The following is a 17,235-nucleotide window of genomic DNA, read 5'->3' on the forward strand; positions in this document are numbered from 1 at the left end:
GCGATGATTAGGGACAAATCTTAACAACTTTGGTTTTTAAGCCAAAATATTGTGTGTGAGTAGCTTGTACTGCGGATAATTGCACCAAAATTACTCACATAAGAAATACTCAAAATTCACAGTTGTGGTGAAAAAAGATACAAGATCATATTTTTATCGGGGCAACAAAAGTGCCACTGGCCACAAAGTGTACACAAAGCCCGTTCTACATGGTGCTAATTTACATGCGAATTAACTGCTGCGGCGACGCCCGTGCGGCAAGACGACCAATTTTTGTAGCTGTGGCAATAGATCGTTTTGCCGCATGAACGGCGCCGCAGCAGCGAATTCGCAGGTAAATTTGCACCATTTGTGGAGGGGGAAGACGATGTTCGAAGTCGTTAGCTCACTGTTTTCCTGCGGCGGCCCTGGTTGCATGAAGGTACTGAAGCAGCCATGCCTGCGGTTTCGCCCGCGAATCTTTCTTAGTCTGTTCTGAGCAGGCGACTCTCCCTACGCCCCTGGCATTGGGGGAATTTTCATATCCCCGATGCGCTTGTAATTCTGGCACATGCAGCAGTTACCAGTGAATATGAGAACCTATAAGCGGCGTTTCTTTGTACGAGGCCTGACAAACGCCATTTGGCTTGCGGGGTCGACCCCCTTGCACATCTGTTGAAGCCGCTGTTATAATTGCGAGCTACCTTATACCTCACCGTTTTAGTGCCGCAATGATTATGGGGTACACTAGCTTCCATCGTCTTTCTGAGCGTGGCATCCAGTGTACAATCATTTAGGCACCGCAGCAATGTTCGAAAAGCGCGCCTTTATTTTGGTTAGTGGAACGAAACCAGAACGAAACGGCAGCAGTCATGAATTTCTCTGTAAATCGCTCATGGCAATCTAAGGCGTGCTTGTAGGCTTTAGGAACGGCTGACTCTTGGAGAAATACGCACAACGTATATCTATAATGTTTTCTGAGCGCTTCAGAAGAAATCTTGTCCATAAAATCTTGGGCCGATCCACAAGAAGCCATAAGTCTGCGCCACAGCTCAAGTCAAATCCGAGGAGTTGTTTCGTTCCCAATTCCCATTAAAGTGTACGAGTGTACCAGCGATGTCGTCTCCAATGTTACGGTAATTCAGAACAGCGTCGTTCGTTTCCACGTAGCAGTTCGAGAAATCCCAGAGGGAACCAGAGAACGGTATGTTTTTGAGCGGCCTACCTTTGCTAATCACGCGCTTACGGCGGCAGCATGCCTCGTCTCGTAGGAGCGGCCGTCGCTTTTGTTTACATTGTGTTGCACCAGTGACAAACGGCGCGAACAGCTGTTCGCAGGCTGACCCTTGCGTAAACAGTGTCGTCCGCGCCGCTCAGCCGACACGCTTGTTCAGGTTTATGTAAACATGTTAAGGGCCGTTAGGTTGCTGTATGTTCAGGTTCTGCTATGGTCCCGTCATGAAAACGCTGATCCAGCTCCGTCGCTGTCTCTATTGCGCACTGCAGCGTTGCTCTGTTGTGACCTACCTAGGTGACAAAAGAAGCCGTTGTTTTGCGTGGCCTGATTGTAACTCCGAGCTTCTGCGCTTATTGATGAGCTCCCGAGAATGGGATGAATATGTCTCGTCAGAAGAGTCTAGTTTTGGTGATGCGTTTTGCTGACTAGCATTGTTGTGACAGTACTTTCTTCCCGGTGATTATAGATGCATGGCCAGATCTGCTAGGGTCTCAGAAGGGCGCGGTTGAACCTACACATGGTTCAGATGTGGGACGAGAGTTGATTCTACGTGACCAGTCTGGCATCGAGGGGTAAAAACGTACAAGGCGTAGGGGGTAGGGGGAAAGGGTAGGGAGTGCGAAGCTGCAGTGTATGGAAACTGTTGGTGTATCATCTTGATGGTCTCTCAAAGTGGGCGAACTGCACGTTGTCGACTCTGAACAGGAGAGCTTTTTCTTGAGTTCAAGTCCAGGCAGAGCCAGTGCAAAGTACAAGAAACAGATTCGGATTCAGAGGAACATTCACAACCTCTTTTGTCACAAGGCTTGGAATCAAATTGTGTGAAATGAGAAGGGCAACGTAGATTCAAGCTCAGTTCCAAGCACCGTGTTGTGTTGGCATTGCTAATCACCAACAGCAAGGAGGGGGGTGAGGCACACAAGTTTTGGTTTTGAGTCTTTGATAGGGAAGGGGTGCTACTCAATCCAGCTCTGGCAGTGGTCAAGGTCAGCCTGAGATAACCGCCAGAAGAGCTGATATCTCGTTTGTCAGTGTTGCGGTATGGGGATGGAGGCCAAGTTATCACCCGGGCTGTCAGTGAAATTGTGAAGAGAGTTGGAGCAAGGATGCAGCCTTGGAGGATACCAAGGAGAACTGTGGCGGGGGCTGTGGAAGTGCCATGATAAAGAGCATGTTGTGTCAGCCGAAAGAAGGAAGGTACTCATTTTCACAAAATACAGCTCACAAAACAGTGGGACAGCTATCGGAGGGGCATGAATATAACGGACCATCTTATTAATACATCATTCTTACTTAGATCTGCCGAAAACAATGTGAAAGGCACAACTGTGGGAAGTTGCTTTCGACCTGGCCACTTTTTATACCCACCTCTAGGAATTCGAGTGCTTTTGTCAGAAAAGTTATGGGTGTCGTGATCACTTTCTCTTTATTTCAGTCTGTTTTCCATGTGTTTACTAATTTGTTAGTCAACTTGTGTGCTACAGAAATGTTGGCTAATGGTTTGACAGTGAGTGCATTTGCTTTAAATTTTTGCACTGCACCACTCAGTGTGAGCCTGTTCAGTGGCATGGTGTAGAAAAAAATGGTTTTGAGTAATTTGGCTGGGCAGTGCTCTGCAATTATACGTAACTGTGCAAAAAAAGTTTGCAGCAGGTTGCTGTGTGTTCTGTTGCGCATGTTTCACCTTGGCAAAAAGGCAATTTGTGAGGGTGGTCTGTGTGGGGAGGTTTCAAGAAAAACAGACAGTACAAGCAGCAGCATATTGCCTGTGGGGAAATATTGTGCAAATATATTATAAGACCCGCCACAGTAACTCAGTGCTAAGGCGTTGCGCTGCTGAGCACGAGGTCGCGGGTTCGATTCCCAGCCGCGGCAGCCGCTTTTCTGATGGAGGCGAAAAGCAAAAACGCCTGAGTATGAGATTTTGGCGCATGTTAAAGATCCCCAGGTGGTCAAAATTAATCCGGAGCCCTCCACTACGGCGCTCCTCATCACCTGCATTGCGTTGGCACATTAAACCCCACAATCAATCAATCAATATATTATAAGGGACATTTGTTTTTCAGTGCGCCAGGCATTTACAAGAATGTGAACAACTTATTTACATTGCAGTCGTTGCAGCCACCTTCAAACGCTACCATAATCATTGCAGTTATCATAATTGGCTAAAATTTGTTCATTTCTTTTTAAATTGCCAATGTTAGGGAATGGGTTTATAATGGAGAACACGAGGCGAATACTAAACAAAGCTAGTTCAGTTGATAAAAGGTAGGTCTTGTTTTTGGTTAGAGATATGCGTCGCCAAAGGTTGCCCTTATTATGTTAGCATTCTATGTCATTTTATGCTCTTTTTTCTATAGTGCGGTTCTTTTTCAACACAACTTCAGGTTTATGATAATTATTGCTCAACCTCAGGGGTGTTTTATGACCACAACGGAATTGCGCTCTCAACAAACCAGACCCCTGTTCTGAGGACCAGTTCGCACCGGGAGATCGATGACAACATACACCGGTCACCATTGATGAAGGGTTTGTGCTGCTCACAGCATATCACCACCTTTCACCGCTCACACGATGACCATTGTTTGCTTGATCTGGGCTTCATGCAGCAGATCTCTGTGCACGCACTCTACTGCAATGAACTGTTCCCACCTACCAGTATTGAGGTAGATGCAAGAGTGCAGCTACTTCATGGTTAAACCCAGCCAATTCCCTCGCCTTAGTTCTAACTCCTCTCCAACTTAGTTTTTTTGCACTTCGCGAAAGCTTTGCTTTAAAGGAGCCATGAAGACAAAATACAAGTTGGGTTTATTTATTTTATTTATTTATTTACCCTCAAGGTCAATAGACATTACAGAGGGGAGTGGGTAGGGAGAAACAGTGAAAATAACAACACAACGAAAGAACAAAAAAAAAAGAGAACAATAGTTATACAGTCAGCACGTTTCTGGTCATACAATGTTAGCTATTGCGTTCTTGAAAAGGTTGAAGTCTCGAATGGTTGCTGTCGGGTTTGGAAGGCCGTTCCATTCCTTCGATGTACGTGCCATGAAAGACTGCGAAAAGAAGTTAGTTCTGCAGGAAGGAATGCCGACTTTGAAGGGATGATCCAAACGTTGTGAAATGTGATGTGGACGGATTATGAATTCATTATGTAAGAAGGCATGGTGGTAGAGCTTGTGAAAAAGACATAAGCGGGAAACTTTACGGCGTGATGCAAGGGATGGTAGACTAAGGTCTGCTTTCATGGATGATATGCTTGCGGTGCGATTGTAATTACATGTAATGAAACGAGCCGAGTTATTCTGAACCATTTCTAGTGACTGTATTAAATTGACGTGAAAGGGATCCCATATTGCTGCTGCGTATTCTAGTTTTGAGCGAATTAGTGTTTTGTATAGGAGTAATTTTAGAGTGGAAGGGGCTTTTGAAAAGTTACGGCGTAGGTACCCAAGCATGCGGTTGGCGTTGTTAATTACATAGGTGATATGAATGTTCCAGGTTAGGTTAGTTGTGATGTGCACACCAAGGTATTTGTAAGAGGGTACATTTTCTAACGGGTTATTACCTAGGTAGTTCACAGGCGGTGTGCTAGGAGACCTAGTTACACGCATGAGTTTACACTTATTTGGGTTTAATTCCATCAACCAGTTGTTACACCATTCTGAAATCGTATTAAGATCTGACTGAAGAATATGTAAGTCGTTAGTGCATGTTATTTCTCGGAAGATCACGCAGTCGTCAGCAAAGAGATGAATGTTGCTAGTAACATTGGAGGGTAGATCGTTAATGTAGATTAAAAAGAGGAGCGGACCAAGAACTGAGCCTTGTGGCACACCAGAGCGCACTGCACTTAGCTCAGATTCTTTGTCGTTAGCGCTGACGAATTGGGAACGGTTAGTTAAAAAACATTCAATCCAGGTTAAGAGTTGTGAATCTAGATTAAGAAACCGGAGTTTAAGCAACAGGAGTTTGTGACATACTTTATCGAAAGCTTTGCTGAAATCTAAAAATATGCAATCTGCCTGTGATGAACGATCAAGAATAACGTTTAATTTGTGCGTAAATGATGCCAGTTGTGTTTCGCATGAATATGATTTACGAAAGCCATGTTGGGATGGTGTAAAAAAAGAATTCGTCTCGAGGAAGTTGGCTAGATGTGAATACAAAATGTGTTCAAGAATCTTACATGGAATACTAGTAAGCGAAATTGGACGATAGTTAAATGGGCATTGCTTGTTACCAGATTTGTGAAATGGAACAACCTTACCAACCTTCCAGTGTGATGGCAGAGAACCTTCGGTGAGGGACTGCTGAAAAATCATTGATAGAAAGACTGAAGAATAACAAAGTGTGCCCACCAAGAACTTGGGAGTAATTAAATCACAGCCTGGGGCTGAAGATACATTTAACAATGTTAAAGCACTTTTTACACCATCGTAATCAATTGTTAGCGGCAACATTGCAGGGTAATCAAAGCATTCTAGTTGTGGTGATGGGCAGTGTGCAACGGAAGGGAAGTTTTGTGAAAAGACACCATTAAGCAAGGAAGCACAGTCTTCATCAGGAATAGATTCACCGTCGTTATGAACAAGCGATATGACAGTATCACTGTTGGCGTTTATCACGCGCCAAAACTTTTTGATATTAGTTGTGAGCATGTTTGGCAGATTATTGCGGAAAAAGTTATCTTTGGCACTTTTTAGTGCTTTTATATATTCTTCTGAGGCTGTCTTGTAATCTTGCCAACGGGCGGGATTTGTAGATCGTTTAGCAGACCGATACAGGCGCTTTTTTCTGTTTGACAAACGTTTTAAGTGAACGTTATACCACGGAGCTTCTGGGTTAACTGTGATAGTATGCACGGGTATGTACTTAGATGTAAGATCATTGACTTTTGATAAGAACATGTCCCAGTTGGTTTGCACGCTACGGCTGTCAAAGCTGGCGGTGAATATGTCTAGAAAATTACTCAGTTCGACGTTGATTGCTTGGAAGTTGGCTTTGTTGTAATTTCGAATAATTTTAGTGTTTCGTTCTTTTTTGGGAGGTATCAGATTTGCGTCAAATGTAAGCAATAAATGATCGCTCAGTCCTGGAAGATATGTTATGTTGGAAACAAGATCAGGGCGAGATGTTAGAACCAGGTCAAGTGTGCTAGAAACCGACTGCGTGATTCTTGTAGGTTTGGTTATGAGCTGCGTTAATGAAAATAATGTGCAAACATCCATGAAGTCACTTGCTAATGAAGAAAAGGGCTGCAGGATTGGGGGTTGATTTTGCCACCTAATATTTGGAAGATTGAAATTGCCGAGTAGGATTAAGGGCAGATTCGAGTAGCTGGATATCACGTGGTTAATTAAATCGTGTAGATGATCTGTGAAGCCTGATGGAAAATTGGGTGGACGGTAGCACACTCCTAAAACAATTTTTTAGAAAGACTGCTTAGTCCCGATAACAATGATACCAATATCATTGCAATCTTCGAACAAATAACGTAGATATTAACGAAAACGTGTGAAGCAGTCGCAGCCCCCTAGCCAATTTCCCGCAACTTTTCTTTGACGTCACGGAACCTTGTTTGTGCGATTAGCGGCCGCCTAACTAACCTGTCGCGACGACACATGACTGGACGTCTGTAATGGGGCCTCTAGTTCCATTTGACCGCATCACTCGAATGCCAACGTGCAGTTAACACACTGAAAATTATGTTTTATTGCTGGCCCGTATGACATCATTCTTGCTCATAACACGTCACTGTGGCGCAAAATTTGCAAGGTTTTAAATGCTTCTTGCTTTGTTTTCGTTAAAAAAACATCTTTAGTGGCTGTAATGGAGCTGAGTGAGATACTGAATCCTAGTTCTTTCAAATTAAACAAAGTTTTATTTTCTCTTCATGGCTCCTTAAAGTAGGACTTGTTCGTGAAGCCTTACTGTTGCCTGTTCCTTTTCTTTTCGCAGACTCAGAGGGTCAGAAATGATGGCCTGATTGGTCGAGTGGTAGTCCGCATGGAGCCGCACGAGCTGGACCCGGTCGGGGTGGGCTACCGGGGAGCGCCGCCCCAGGAGTTCCTGGTGTGCCCCCCGGAGTGCGGCGTGTCCTCCACATCTGAGGTGGCGTCTGCGACGGAGCGGTGCCGTGTGTGCCGCCAGCTGCGCGCCAGCTTCTTCTGCGACGAGTGCATCCGCAACGGGGACTTCACGCACACCCAGGCGCGGTACCCCGAGAGGTGGGCCAACGCGCTTTCTTCATTGCTGTGTGGGAGGGGCCTGTGGGGGACGAGAAAGAGTGTAGCCAGATTTTTCAATGGGAATTTTTGTTCTGTTAAACGACAGCTCTGACTCTGCCTTGGCTACTTTCAGGACAAACTCAGCCCTGTTTTTATGAACAAAAAAAACAAACAACCTTTTTTAGCCAGCTTGCCCAGCATCAAAGTTTAAGAGACTGTGAAGGTGTGGCACACAACTTCACTACAGTTGAAAGGTTTCTTTGAGGGAAACAGGTGAAAGGTAGGCAGCTGCTTTGCCACACTTGTAATGCAATGCGCCTAGCTTTGACAACTGCCCGATTCTGACCAAATTAGGTGGTTAAGTAACATTGTGGATTCCAGCTGAAGGTCATGGTGGTTCAGATAAAAATAGCATTATACCCGTGCCACATGTACACAAAAAAATGACATTAAGTGTTTTAAGGCCTTAAAATACCCGAATGACATTATTTGGGTGGGCCGTGCTACACGTGAAAACACAAAGGCTGTTAGGCATGATGGGAATGATGACCAAAAAGAAATATGCATTCGTATTTTAGAAGTTTTTTAACAAAGAGAAAAGCATCTTGTAAGGGTTTGAAATGTTTTTTGTGAAAGAAAATGTTATGAGAAAAAGTGTTCTCTAAAAAATGGTGTGAGCCATTTCTAAAAGCGGCTTCAGCAGCTGCCGTCGCCTGCCAGCCGTAGCCAAATCTGAAAAATTCAAAATAAGAAGTGACATGATGTTTTGCCTTTTGCCGCTGTTTTAATGGACTTCGTCTTCTTCAGAAATTCGCCACCAAGAGTGCACAAAAAAATCGTCCCATTTTGAAATTCAACTACGTTTGCGCATCAACACTCTGGTGCTGAGAGTTTCGTTGGTTTCATTTGGTGCCCATTGCGTTAAAGGGACCCTGCAACACTCTTTGAGCAGTGCAAGTAAACCTGCGCGACGTTTAGATTACACTGCCAGGAATACCTGAGCCAAATATTACACGTGCACGTGAAGCGGTGAGCGCGCAGATCGATGTGAAGAACGCGGAAAAACCAACCGCTCTCTCTTCAGTTGTCCTCATTATGCATGGCCTAAGGGACGTCACATAGGCCATGGCTGCCCGATCGGTTGTCACTGGTCAACTTCGCGGCTAGATTCTCCCATTTCCGTCATCGTCATCGCTGTGTACGAACCTCTTCTATGTCTGAACCTGTAGGCACAGTTTTGCCGTTTCTTTTGTGTTTGAGTGCGCGCGGAGTTTGAGTGATGAGCTCAATACTTCCCTTTCAACGGGACCACTCGACTACAAACGTTTATTGCTTCAAAAACGCCCTACCAGCCCGAGCGCGCACTTGCGAGCAGGCACCCATGCCTGCTTTTTTGTGGCACCAGACCGGAAATAGGCCCCTCCGCGTTGCGGAGAAAAGGAGAAAACTACCCGGCATGTGATATATCGAAGGCCGCCGAAGAGAACGCCGCGAGCCGCCCTTCTCTCCGGGAGAGAGCGCGCAGCTTTCGTCGCGTTGGCCGCGGTCGAGTTGAGAGGGAACGATTATGCGCGATTTCTCATCGCGCGTAGTTTCTTTAATTGTGAACGAATTTTCATAACTCTTGCGGGAGGAGATTTCTGGGGCAATAGACTTTATCCCAAAATACATTACTAGTAGTCGATGGCAAGTGTTTCAGGGTCCCTTTAAAGAGTAGACAGATTTCAGGCGTTCGTTACGGCGAATGAGTTGTGCGGAACTCCTTAATGGCATTATCTTATTTATCTTAGTATCGTACTTAGATCTTACTATTTCTTAATATATTAATTAGTTAGTATCTTATTTAACTTAGTATCTCAGTTATCGTATAGTAAGATAACTAGTTTCAAATTTCTTGAACATCTTGCCAGGATGCGTAACATTTTTTCGTTCTGTTTTCTTACCTGATGAACAGGTTTGCGGAGAAGAAGCTGCGTTTGATGCAGTTGCAGCGACACAAGGCATCTCTAGAGAGCAGGTCTGGAAAAAACATTTTTCCTTGCATGCTGCTCGTGTTTTGGGTCCTGGGGGGTTACTTGGTGCTTGTTTCAGGAGTTCAGGCCAGACTCAGGCCTTTTATCGAAGTGTGGAAATACATGTTCGTGCAGGAATGTTTGTGGTTGCATGGAAATGAAAGATTCAAATTCGAGTCAACTAGGGAAAAGTGCTTTAAAGGAGCCATGAAGAAAAAATACAAGTTCGTTTTATTCGAAAGATTTCGTGTTCAATAGTGCCCCCAGCGCTTGTCTGGAAGCAAATGATGCTTTATTCACTGACAGATTAATCAATTTCAGCTAAAATTTTGATCCTCGTGCCAAAACGTGCGTTTGAACGACGTTTGCAATGACATCACAAGAACAGGCCTTTCAGCTAAACTTGGTGTGGAGGGGAGACTTGCTTACTGTTAGTGAACCTAGATGCCACCATACCGCAGCAAGCCATTTTCTGCCTTTGGTTTGTTTGTGACCGCATTTAAACATGGCTTGTTTTTGTTCATGGGGAAAATAATCTTTCGTGAAACATGGGGCTCGCTCGACTAATATGGTCACGTGTCAGTCGGCCAGTGTCGTCTGAGACAACCCCAAAGCCCCACAGTCCTGTGCATCTAAACCAAGCATAGCGCACACAGTACCAACAGCAGTATGCACCGGTACTTCTATGTTTACGTGTGCTTTCCTAACTTCCACTGTTTGTCCCACCATTCTTACTGCTTTAAAATAGCTCGTTCCGCAAGCTTATACGCTCTGCCTAATTTGCATTTTCTTTCGCCGCCCTCCGCCTATCCCAGAGCTGGCTGGCATGACATCGTGGGTTCTTGTGCGGGAAATGAGCTAGTGGGTCGCACGGCCATTCCCTTTTTTCCTAATTATACAGCTTATTTGGGCAAAGTTTACGTTAAAAGTGGTGTAAGCATGATTCTAACGAGGCAGTCTTTTGAATGAATTAAACTTGCATTTTATTTTCATAGAAATCACCCACCCAGAATTGAATACAGTTTGTACGGTTGAATAAGCTCTTCATAAATGAAGATGGTGCAACAGTCAGTGTACCTTCGTCATAGAAAGTCTTGGCTGAAATGAGCCAGAATTAATCTCGACCACTTTGCTGTGTATTCATAGCACAAACTGACGTACGTAGTTTTGATGGTCGCATTTTGTGTCCCGTGTTTCCGAAAGGCCAGTGTTGCGGGTGATGTTGACCTTAAAGCAAAAAACCAGCGCGGGCAAAAAATCCCATCGTGGCATTTGAAAGCTTTGGGGTTTGTAATGCACTACCCTGTTGCAAATATTAGAGAAAGAAGAGGTGGCTATCGGCAGCTGCCCCCCAACATCACCATCATTGTGCAGTTCCATCCGCCATTAAAAAGAATCACTCACGCCCCGCGCTTCTTGCCTCGGTTCTTCAATATACCCCAACAGACAGTGTGCAAACAGGAGTGGAAAGTTTTCACCACTCTGAAAGTTTTCTAGCAGTGGAGATGATTCTGTGTAACACCATCGTGTTCCACTTTTACAAGCACTGACTAGGCATCCTCCAAATTTTTGGCACACAACTTTCCGTCACCACGTGGTGCTGTTACTCCTTTGCAGAATCTTGGAGACGTCGCAACCAGTGCTAAGAAGAGAAGGCCTGGTAAGTCACAGTGCTTTTTGATGCCAACTGAACACTGTCAGTGTTGACTGCAATTTTGAGCAGAAAAATGAAAAACAGGGACAAAAAGTTGACCCAGCTAATTTTCTGCGAGGTAAAAAGCATTAGCTCCCGAGTGGCAGATTTTTTTGAAGCCTTTACATGTGCTTCACTAATGTGATGAGGATTTTGTTTTTCTAATTTGGCCAATAGTTAGATGTCAGTCAGTGTTGCCTGTCATAGCTAGTCACTATAAATGTGACATCTTAAATCTTTTTTCTGCTAGAACAGCAGTTGCAAGTCTCTAAAAGGCTCCCCTCCCCTCCTCCCCTAGGCAAAGGGAACCTAGCTCTCCACACGCTATACAGGGTGATCAAAGTTAAGTCGACAGGTTCTTTAAAAATTATGCACTTAGATGCACGTGAAGACTACCTCTACATTCAGGTTATGCTCCGAGGGGGACACAGAATGAGGTGGTAATTATTGATGTTGGTGGCATAATTACCTAAACTTGAATAATTAACTTTTTAGTGGCGGCAGTAACCAGGCATGTTTGTATTGGAAAGTTAGACGCAATCGTGTTTCTACGCAGTTTCATTTGGCAGAATTCTCCTAGCGCAATCCTTGCTACGAGTTATCGAAGTGCGAAGTTTAATTGCTGTTGGCATGATTACGCGTGCTAGGCAGTGAAGACCGGCACAAAGCTCCTCCCTTTTGTGACGTGCGTACTGTGTACGTTGTTTTGTTGGACAGTGGGGTGGAGGCACAGGCAAAAGTGATAACTGGCACCCTTTCAGTCTTGGCTGGCGTTATTGCAATCTGCAGTACGCGGAACCGCTATCAAAACCGAACGAAGGGGAGGAGCTTTGCTCTGGTCTTCATTTTCTAGCATGCGTAATCATGCCTACGGCAATCAAACTTCGCACTTCGATGTCTCGGAGTATGGATGTGCTGGAAGAATTCTGCCAAATGAAACTGCGTGGAAACACGATTGCGTCCAACTTTTCAATACAAACATGCCTGGTTACTGCCGCCACTAAAAAGTTAATTATTCAATTTTAGTTAATTAAGCCACCTTCCATAATTACCACCTAATTCTATGTCCCCCTGGGCGTGTAACCTCACCGTATAGGTGCTCCTCACGTAAATCTAAGCATCTGTTTTTTAAAAATCCTGTCGACTTAATTTTGATCACCCTGTATTTGCGGCAAACAATGCAGAAAGGGTGTCAAATATGCAGAGATTGTGCGAAACACATTGTGTCACAAAACTGTCGCCATCCAATCACTGTGCATGCCCACTGAGCTGCCGTATTGTGACCCTGCTCTTGGTGTGCTTGTCAGTTGCACTCCCAGTTCACTACAAACATCTTCAGAGGATTTGTGACCATAGAAGCAGGCCTCTCAATGGTGGTAAGCCTGCCTGAAGGGGCAAAGATGAAGCGGGTAGAAGTGATCCCTTCGTGTCCTTGTTTTCAAATCCTAAAGTGATCACTGAGGGGGTGCTGCAGGGTGGAATTTTTTCTCCCCTTGTAATGCTGAGAGCAGCTATAAGTTAGCCCAATACGTCAGTGTGTGTGGCATGCGACAATCCTTTCTGGGTGTCCTGGAACCCTAACATTCATTGGTGAAAAGAAAGAGGGAAGTCGTAAAGGTAGCCTCAATTAGGAAATACGCGCGCTGGACTAAATTTACTGTATTTTCCGGTGTATACCGTATAATGCGGAATATAGGTCGAGGCGGAATATAGGTCGACCCCCTTACCCTGTAGACGAAAAATGAAAAAAAAAAAAAAAATTAGGTACCAACCATTGTTTTATTGAGACTATAACTTGTTTCGTCTCAGATTACTCATTTAAAACTGTCTGAAGTATCATCGGACAACTGCTACTGGCTCGCTGTCGCCCACACAGCAGGTCGTCCTCGGTGCAGTCCAGGGAATTGCTTATGCAGCACTTCAACACTCGTAAGACCATGTCATCCTGAAGCGAGCGCAAAGCATGGGACACTCGTGTGCAGACTGGAGCGACAGCCAGTCTGTGCAGGCGGTCAATCTTGGGGTATCCATTCGTAGAGACATCGCACGACGCTAGCGGACAAAATCTGCCCCTTTGTACAGCAGCACAGGTGCACAGAGCAGTGCCCATGAAGCGAGGTCTTCCAAGCGTTGCATACCGAGAGCTGCCCCTTCAGCTAACGTCGCTAGCAACACATCTTTTGGTGATACCGAACTGGTGCAAGGCGGACACGTCATTGGCCTTGGAAAACCCCCAACTTTTCTTTTAAATGCTGCTGTACACTGGCACCAAGTGCCTAAACTCATTTTGAGCAAGAAGAAAATTGCACACACACATTCACTGACAGGGAGAAAAGCAATAAAACAAAGATGGCATCGCGTCCGATTGATGGTGGTGGCGATGGTGCCTTTGGGGTTTGGATGGGCTCGATGGGCTGCCCGGTTGCCAGATGACAACTGCCAGTGACTGGAATATAGGTCGAGGGGTGACTTTTCGGCAAATTTTTCTGTAAAAAATCTCGACCTATATTCCGCATTATACGGTAAGTCGCAGTTTTTTTCTGAAATTTTCGTTAGTGCGTATTATCTACCAGTGCGACTTATGTATGGCATTAATTTGGTACGTGGCGGCTGTGCGTAGTCCGCGCTCGAAAAGGTGCCTGTGTGCTGTGTGATGTCAGCACACGTTAAGAGAGACAGCTCTATGGTCTAAATGAATGAATTATCTGTTAGCAAGTCGGAGGGAGAAGGCTTCGATAGTTTTGCCTAAATGCCATCTGCAAGTACCTGCCATCTGTGTGTATCAATAAACCATTTGTGAGAAGTTAGTTCAGTCTAGACTTTGGACGGTATATGCACATATCTAGCACTGCTTACCGGGGGATGCGTTCAGAGGTGGCGGCCATTGCAACCATGTACTTTCACTGAACTTTCTAACGAACTGATCCTCTACGGGTTTACCTGATTAACAAGTGCGTTTTGTACACACTTATACACCAGTGCGACTTATATACGTTCTTTTTTTTTTTTGGAAAAAGTGCCATTTTGAGGGGGGGGGGGGTGCGACTTATAGACCAGAAAATACGGTAGTTGACTGGTAGATGTGTCATTGTGTGTGACGCACAAACAGCCCTGCCGAGATATGACCAGGCATAGCACAGTAAGAATGTCCCAAGTGTGGCGGTCACTTGTGACGCTGTGCTCGATATGACGTCGTCACTTCACCAGAAACAAGCAGAGGGACATGTAACTACTCTAGGTTCCAGGGAGACCCTGGCGCATCCAACATTGCCTAAAGGGGAGTGCCTTTTTGAGGGCAGTGTGGGATGCCTAATGCAACTGCATTGTCCTTGCAGAAGGAGGCCATTCAGAGGACTCGGGAGAAGGTGGCCTATCTCCGCATCATCCTTGAGGACATCAGGAAGAGTGGCGATGAGGGTGAGTGCAACCGCCTCACTTGTCTCATCTCACTTGCCGAAAGGAAGTGATTGAACTTTGCTTTTATTTTCTTCATTTTTTTCCTTTCTCCCTTTTGCTAGTGCAGCTATTTCTGCAGCCAGCTTTCTCTCTCTGTAAGCTTTTGGGTGTCTGTAAATTGGGTTCTCAAGAATTCGGCTGGAATGCTTATTAATAAGGAAGCCCTCGTGCTTCCATCAAATCAGGTGTCAAGTAATAAATACAGGTTTTCCCGCTGAATTTAATCCAATCGGCACACAATTTAATCCAGTTGCCAGCCAATTTAATCCAAGCGCCATGTAATTCAATCCAGATGCCAGTGAATTTGATACAAGTGCCAACCAATTTAATCCCTTCACCAGCCAAATTAATACAGCTATCAGAAGGATGTTCAGGAGTGTTTTGTGCGAAATTAGGCGCAGCTTTGCGGACTTTGTTGGCGTGGTGTGGTGAAAACGTGATGTTTCTTGATCCATTATGTCTGAAATATCATGTGCGCGCAGCTTAATGGACGTTTACTAACACCAGTAGACCAAAAGAGCGGTCTCGTTTGATCCGTTGGTGCCGTGTGCCGATCCTCTGCGAGATCGTCACAAGGATCGTCTGCTTGCGTTACGAGACACTGGCAAATCTGCTGGCGTAACAATACGCAAGCAGACGATACTTCTGAAGATCTTGTAGACGATCAGCACACGGCACCAACGGATCAAACGAGACGGCTCTTTTGGTCTGTCTATTAAGCTGCGTCCATTAAGCTGCGCGCACATGATATTTTGGACATAATGGATCAAGAAACACCACATCTTCACCTCACCATGCCAGCAAAGTCCGCAAAGCTGGGCCTAATTTCGCACAAAACACTCCTGAACATCCTTCTGATAGCTGGATTAATTTGGTTGGCGATGGGATTAAACTGGTTGGCACTTAGATTAAATTCGCTGGCACCTGGATTGAATTGCATGGCATCTGGTTTAAGTTAGATGGCGCTTGGATTAAATTGGCTGGCGCCTGTATTAAATAAATTGTATACCGATTGGATTAAATTGCGCGGGAAAACCTGTAGTTACCCTTTCCTCATCAGAAGCTTTTTTCTTCTCAGCTAATTGGTAGTACGTAAGCTCTAACTCAGGAAATTTTTATGATCCAACGAATCATGGGGAGCGAGTAGCTGGTAGTTTGGTGGTGCACTCTTAAAATTGTCTATTTTCAAGCCTTTGTCTTATACATTGATTGTAGGGTTTAATGCGCCGACGCAATGCAGGCGATGAGGCGTGTGTGTGTTCTCCCTCGTCCTTCGTTTTTTCGCGCTGTTTTGCTTCAGTACGTCAAGAAGCTGCTGATACAACGCATTCACTACCGCCAACTCCCCAAACACTAAACGTTAACGCAATACACCCACCCCCTATGCGACGCATTTACTCGAGTCCCCCTCGCGGGGAGATGGGCCCTTTTTTTGTTTGTTTGTTTTGTAAATAAGCAGGTGAGTGCCATCATTGTTCTCGGTGTTAAACAAAATAACTCGCAAAGTGCAACCTTCGTGTTAGGTCTCAGAGCAAACAGAGCAGCAGTTGACTCGGGGAAACGTTTTCAAAGACGCCCATTTGTCATTCTAACACGCTGTATAAATGGGGACACCTTCTTGAAGAATGGATTTGGCTTGCAAAAGATGGGACTTAGTGGGACTTCTTGGGCGAGGGTTTTTCCTGTGTGTATTTAATGAATGACAATGATGATGCACATGTATATACACAAGTGCGTGTTGCTTGGAGACATTTTTTTCAGGTGCCAGAAACTACGAAGGCCCTAGGGGCTAAGACCCAAGACCCGCCGCAGTGGCTCAGTGGCTAAGGCGTTGCGCTGCTGAGCACAAGGATGCGGGTTCGATTCCCAGCCACAGCGGCCGCTTTTTTTGATGGAGGCGAAAAGCAAAAACTCCCCTCATGTGTTCGAGATTTTGGCGCATGTTAAAGACTGCCAGGTGGTCAAAATTAATCCGGAGCCCTCCACTACTGTGCGCCTCATCGCCTGCGTTGTGTTGGCGCGTTAAACCCAACAATCAACTTAGGGGCTTAAGACCCTCTGTGTCAGCTTTGCTACTCAGCATAAATGCATTTCTGACAAAAACATTTTTTGTAGGAGCAATATAGGGGCTTGTATGTCAAAGTACCAAGGTTCTAAGGCCTTTAATTAAGAGCATTTTCGTGTGCGGTGAAAATGTGAGGCCATCAAGCGTGACAGAGAGAGGGATTCCTTCGTTGAGCTCATGCAGGAACGCTTGCGCCTTAACACCCCTCTCCCCACGCCTGCAGGGCAGTCCCGGCTGGAGCAGGTGCGTGCCGAGTGTGCGGAGGCGGAGCGGCTGGCGTCGCGCGTGCGGGACAAGCTTGCCACGCGGACCCAGCAGCTGTCGGGGGTGCGGGCCTCCCTGGGGGCCAAGCGGCAGCGGCTGGAAGAGTGCCAGCGCCAGAGGCAGGCCCTGGTGCACTCCTACGTGGCCGACCTGGCCAGGGACATCTTCACCCTCGAGCCGGGGGGAGGGCCGGAGGAGCAGCAGCAGCAGCACACCACCACAGCGTGGGTGCAGTGAAGGGGTGGTGGTGTGTGGGATGATCCAAAGACTGAATTGCAGTTTGTTTCACCAAAAAGACT

General features: G+C 45.7%; 1 protein-coding gene across 3 annotated transcripts in view; it reads left to right on the plus strand.

Annotated features, from left to right (window-relative positions):
• Window positions 1–1,055: 1,055 nt before the first annotated feature.
• Window positions 1,056–17,235, plus strand: part of LOC144165810 (beclin 1-associated autophagy-related key regulator-like) — a 37,296-nt gene continuing 21,116 nt past the window's right edge. Inside the window, exons 1-6 of one of the 3 annotated variants that reach the window (XM_077695590.1) lie at window positions 1,056–1,183; window positions 7,178–7,446; window positions 9,401–9,463; window positions 11,076–11,118; window positions 14,487–14,568; window positions 16,896–17,160. In XM_077695590.1, coding sequence (XP_077551716.1) covers window positions 7,226–7,446; window positions 9,401–9,463; window positions 11,076–11,118; window positions 14,487–14,568; window positions 16,896–17,160 — 674 coding nt within the window. In that variant the 5' untranslated portion in view covers window positions 1,056–1,183; window positions 7,178–7,225. Of the gene's footprint in view, window positions 1,184–1,442; window positions 1,511–3,724; window positions 3,746–7,177; window positions 7,447–9,400; window positions 9,464–11,075; window positions 11,119–14,486; window positions 14,569–16,895; window positions 17,161–17,235 lie in introns of those variants that run through there. The other 2 variants (XM_077695591.1, XM_077695592.1) reach the window with 2 other exon arrangements.

Source organism: Haemaphysalis longicornis, unplaced genomic scaffold (assembly GCF_048455015.1).
Source record: "Haemaphysalis longicornis isolate Haplotype H1 unplaced genomic scaffold, Haemaphysalis longicornis Haplotype H1 scaffold_15, whole genome shotgun sequence".
Taxonomy (NCBI): domain Eukaryota; kingdom Metazoa; phylum Arthropoda; class Arachnida; order Ixodida; family Ixodidae; genus Haemaphysalis; species Haemaphysalis longicornis.